Source organism: Triticum dicoccoides, chromosome 6B (genome assembly GCF_002162155.2).
Source record: "Triticum dicoccoides isolate Atlit2015 ecotype Zavitan chromosome 6B, WEW_v2.0, whole genome shotgun sequence".
In the NCBI taxonomy this organism is placed as follows: domain Eukaryota; kingdom Viridiplantae; phylum Streptophyta; class Magnoliopsida; order Poales; family Poaceae; genus Triticum; species Triticum dicoccoides.
This window is the reverse complement of record NC_041391.1, coordinates 421509488-421513613: the sequence shown is the minus strand read 5'-3', so window position 1 is coordinate 421513613 and position 4126 is coordinate 421509488. Positions and strand designations below refer to the sequence as shown.

The window sequence follows — 4126 nt, the reverse complement described above, 5'->3', positions numbered from 1 at the left end:
TGAAGAAGAGAAGTGGTGTTGCCATAGGAGTGAAACTCATGTACCTACAAAGGACCCCATAAGTTGTGTGTGAAATGGCTAGTCATCATATACAATTGTCTTTGTGAAACCGTGGGTCTTATGTTGCAATTTCGCATACAGTTTCTTTCCTTGGTCGTGCGCGATGGCCCTCTTATCGCACATATTTATTTTTTGGATAAACAGTTTTATATTTGCACCGTCTGCAATGTTGACATTGCACACAGTGCTTCCTCATCATGTGGGATTATGGGGGCTTAATAGTCCACTTGTGTAATAGTGTCATGTTTCAGCCAAGTATCCAAAAGTCCGAACTGATGAAGAGAGGTGGCAATATATTCCAACACTTCCCTCACGTCTATGCTTATTTAGTACTTAGACGTGGAACTGATGTAGGCCGCAGAATATATTTTTTTCAATACTGTGTTGGGAGGGTCTTGAACTCAAGGCCTCTTCGCTCTGATACCATATTGAATTCATTCACGAGCCAATTACTCAAAATGTCCAAACTAATGAAGAAAGGTGAGCAATATATTTAATGGCAACAACTATTACACATATGCCCTAATTTAGCAAATATATCTAGGGTTGTACATTCTCGTATAACAAATTCACGGGACAATAGAGCATTGCTGCCTCTTTATATGTGAAAATGTCCTCGTCAGCTCGAGCTCATATGAGCTCGGGTGAACAATAAAATCCAAAAATAATAAAATATTGAATTATTTTTGTGATAATTTTTGACAAATGTTTCCAATTCTTGCAAAGTTTCATCATGAAGAAATTCGTGGAAGTCATGGCAAAAAAAAATCGATGCTCCAAAATGCTTTTGGAAACATTTTTTTTTGAGCATCAATTTTTTTCCCCACAACTTCCATGAATGTATTCTATGACAAAACTTGGCAAACATTGAAAACATTTGCCAAAGTTTGACACAAAGAAAAATCAGAATTTTTTTGATTTATTTTCATTTGTTTTAGTTTTACTGTTCACGCGAGCTCGTATGAAGTTAATCCGCGGCCCTTTATGTGCTTCTATCGATGGTAGTTCCACTGTGTTTGCAGATTAGCATTCTGAACATGAACAGAAACGCAATCTTTTGTATTGGGCCTGGAAGGTACACTTTAGGACAGTTTGACGGAAACCACCCTATCATGCTGTGTCCCTGTGTTAGGTTTCGCCAAGTAGTGAATTACATAACTGAACTTCCACTCGGAAGTTACCGTTTCATGCTCTTTGTACTGTGCATATACAACTAAGTATGTAGAAAACCTAGAGGGAATAGCATGCATCCACGTGGAAGTGGAACCAATCTTAAGGCTGCCAATATCACAGTTCATAAGTGCAATACCCCTTTTGCATAGCTTTGGCATTAAGCATCTTCTGCAGTTCATGTGAAGAGTCTGCTCTTGCAAATTCCACGCCATTGTTCTTCTTGGTTTGGACAAAATGTGAACTACACATCTATCACTTTTGCATACTGTACTGTATTTGACGAATTTATCTCCTTCCTTGACCTAGTAGCCTGCGCAAGTATAACAGTAGGATTTTTAGAAAGCATGGACAGTGAGTTCAGAAAATACTCCCTTGGTTCAAAATACATGACATTGTTACTTTACACAACCTTCATTCCGCACCTCTGAGCGTTGGTTTTTTATATGAATATATGCAAGTAAAATATTATAACAGATCATATTGAAGAACTACTTTTAGTGACAAATATAGTTGCAACATTTTTTATCTAACCAACCTAAATATTTTTTATTGAAATTTGGTCAAAGGTGAGAAATTTGGTTGCGCTAACAAAGGTAGCATAATGTGGTGTGTGTGATGCAAAAATCGTGTGAATGATTCAAACCTTTGTGTTTGTATTTCTCCATGCTTTGTCCATCTCCTCGTACACATCTTTTATTGTTGGACGCCCTACGCTAGAATGTGCCACACAGAGGACTCCAATCTTTAATATCAATACAAAATCTTCGATATTAACTTCATCTCGAACACGCGAGTCTATGAATTCATCCAGTGGTTTTTTCCCAGTTACAACATCTTTGGCCTTGAGACAAGAACGGAGATCAAATTAGGTGCATCAAAAACTTGAGTTCCTTGACTGTAAGTCAAGATAAGAACAACCAATGGTGAGAATAACTTGTCAAATTGACTCTGCCGAGTTCCTTCTCAGTGTAACAGGGATATGATTCTGGAAATATATGCCTGAATTTACCTTCTTGGTGAGAGAATCGCGCGCAACAATGTCAAGCTCTATGACCTTTCTTCCTGACAGAAGCTGCAGCACAACCACACCAAAGCTGTAGATATCACTTGCGCAAGTAAGCTTGGAGTGTGTTATGTACTCAGGGTCCATGTAACCGATGGTTCCCCTCACATCTGTAAAGACCTTGGTCTCCTCCATTTGCAGCATTTTTGCCAGCCCAAAATCAGACAGCTTAGGCTCCATGTCCTCTGTCAGCAAGATGTTGGTAAGCTGTAAAAATGAATACAGCACATAAAAGATAAGATGGCTTTGCAAATTTTGCTCTTACTTCATTCTTTATTTTTCTTTTTGTGAATGCGAAGATTTTTTTTTTCTTGCCCATACTTATTTTTTCCTTGAAAAGAAGCTCATGCTTATGTTGAGGGATCGAAAATACAAGGATATGCTCACCTTAATGTCTCTATGTACAATGCATCCATCGGAGTGTGTGTGAAGAAACCTCAGGACAGATGCACAGTCCCTGAGGATCTTCACCCTTGTTGGCCATGAGAGCACAGAGTCACTTCCTGCCAATCAATAGGATGCAAAACTTATAGTAATTCAACACTCTAGCTAGCTTAAATACTAAACATGATGGATGGATCCTTCTTACTGAGAAGATTCTGGGCAAGGTTGCCATTGGCGCAGTACTCGTAGACGAGGTACTGGTCGCTGCCGTCGTCGCAGTAGCCGAAGAGGCAGACGAGGTTGGGGTGCCTGACCTTGGACAGCCCGTCCGCCTCCCTGGTGAAGGAGCCGGACATGGCCGTCCGGTGGATGCGCTTGATGGCCACGAGCTGGCCGCTGGGCAGCACCCCCTGGTACACCTGCCCCGCGCTGCCGGAGCCCAGGTAGATCCGGCTGTTGGCGTAGTCCAACGCCCGCTCGATCTCGGCCTTGGTGAACCTGTACAGCCCCGACCACCGGTTGATCACCTCCCCGCCGTGCACCTTCGTCTCGTCATCGGAGGAGCCGATGGTATCATCGGCTGATCTTCCCCTGGGCGTCAGGTACTTGACGATGGCGAGGGCGAGGGCCAGCATCATGACGGGGAACACGATCAGGATCGCCAACAAGCTACCTGGAAAGGTGTTAGGCTGGATTAATTCATTGCCTATCATTAATCCTTTATTAGTTAGAGAGCTTTGTCCAAGTACTCCTATATATGCATGTATACAAGCTAGGAGGCGTACGTTTGATCCTGACGTAGTCGCCTTCTGCAATTTCCCAAAGGAAGGATAGTGTTAGTGGTCCTTGAGATGGGTCGTTAATGATTACGTACTTAGAGAGAGAACCTCTCGTGATTGACGCTTCTCAGAAATCAAACCTGTGACAATATCTGGATCACCCTTGCAGCCCAGTGAGGCTACCAAGATCAAGACTAGACAGAGCAACGCTTTCTCCATCTTCAGTTAGTAGTTCCCTGCAATCATACGGGGACGAACTTTGCGACTACTCCCATGGAGCCCCATTTATAGGCAGTCTGACCCTAGTTACCATCGTTGGTAACAGCTAGGTGTATGTGGCGGAGCTGGATATTCTTCTTGCAGGGTCCGGTACTTGACTAGTTTAAGGAGCTCTCGCCTTCTCGTATGCGTTGGTCTTGGCGCACCTAGCTAAGTATGCACCGTTGCTCACTGGTTTGGTTACCCTCTGCTCTGTTTGGGCGGGGAATCTTGTGCGAATCGGTGTCTTGTATAGGTTGCTTTCAGTCTCAGGGCATAGTCCGGACTTTGGACCGATCGTTCGTGGTCACAGAGGCGTGAGATTGAGGTTCTGCTTCTGTTGTGCACTCAAGAGAAATGTGGTGCATTAGTGCAGGAGCTAGGTCCAGTCTTGGCTGAGTTGGACCTG

General features: G+C 43.2%; 1 protein-coding gene across 1 annotated transcript; it reads right to left on the bottom strand.

Moving 5' to 3' along the window:
- Positions 1-1134: 1134 nt before the first annotated feature.
- On the bottom strand, positions 1135-3678 carry LOC119321175 (probable serine/threonine-protein kinase PBL28). Its single transcript, XM_037594977.1, has 7 exons — positions 3600-3678; positions 3466-3489; positions 2886-3353; positions 2684-2799; positions 2243-2503; positions 1877-2074; positions 1135-1543 (listed from the first exon to the last, which is right to left on the bottom strand). The coding sequence occupies exons 1-7, from the start codon at positions 3676-3678 to the stop codon at positions 1475-1477; spliced, it is 1215 nt and encodes a 404-aa protein (XP_037450874.1). The 3' UTR covers positions 1135-1474.
- Between the last annotated feature and the right edge of the window lie 448 nt (positions 3679-4126).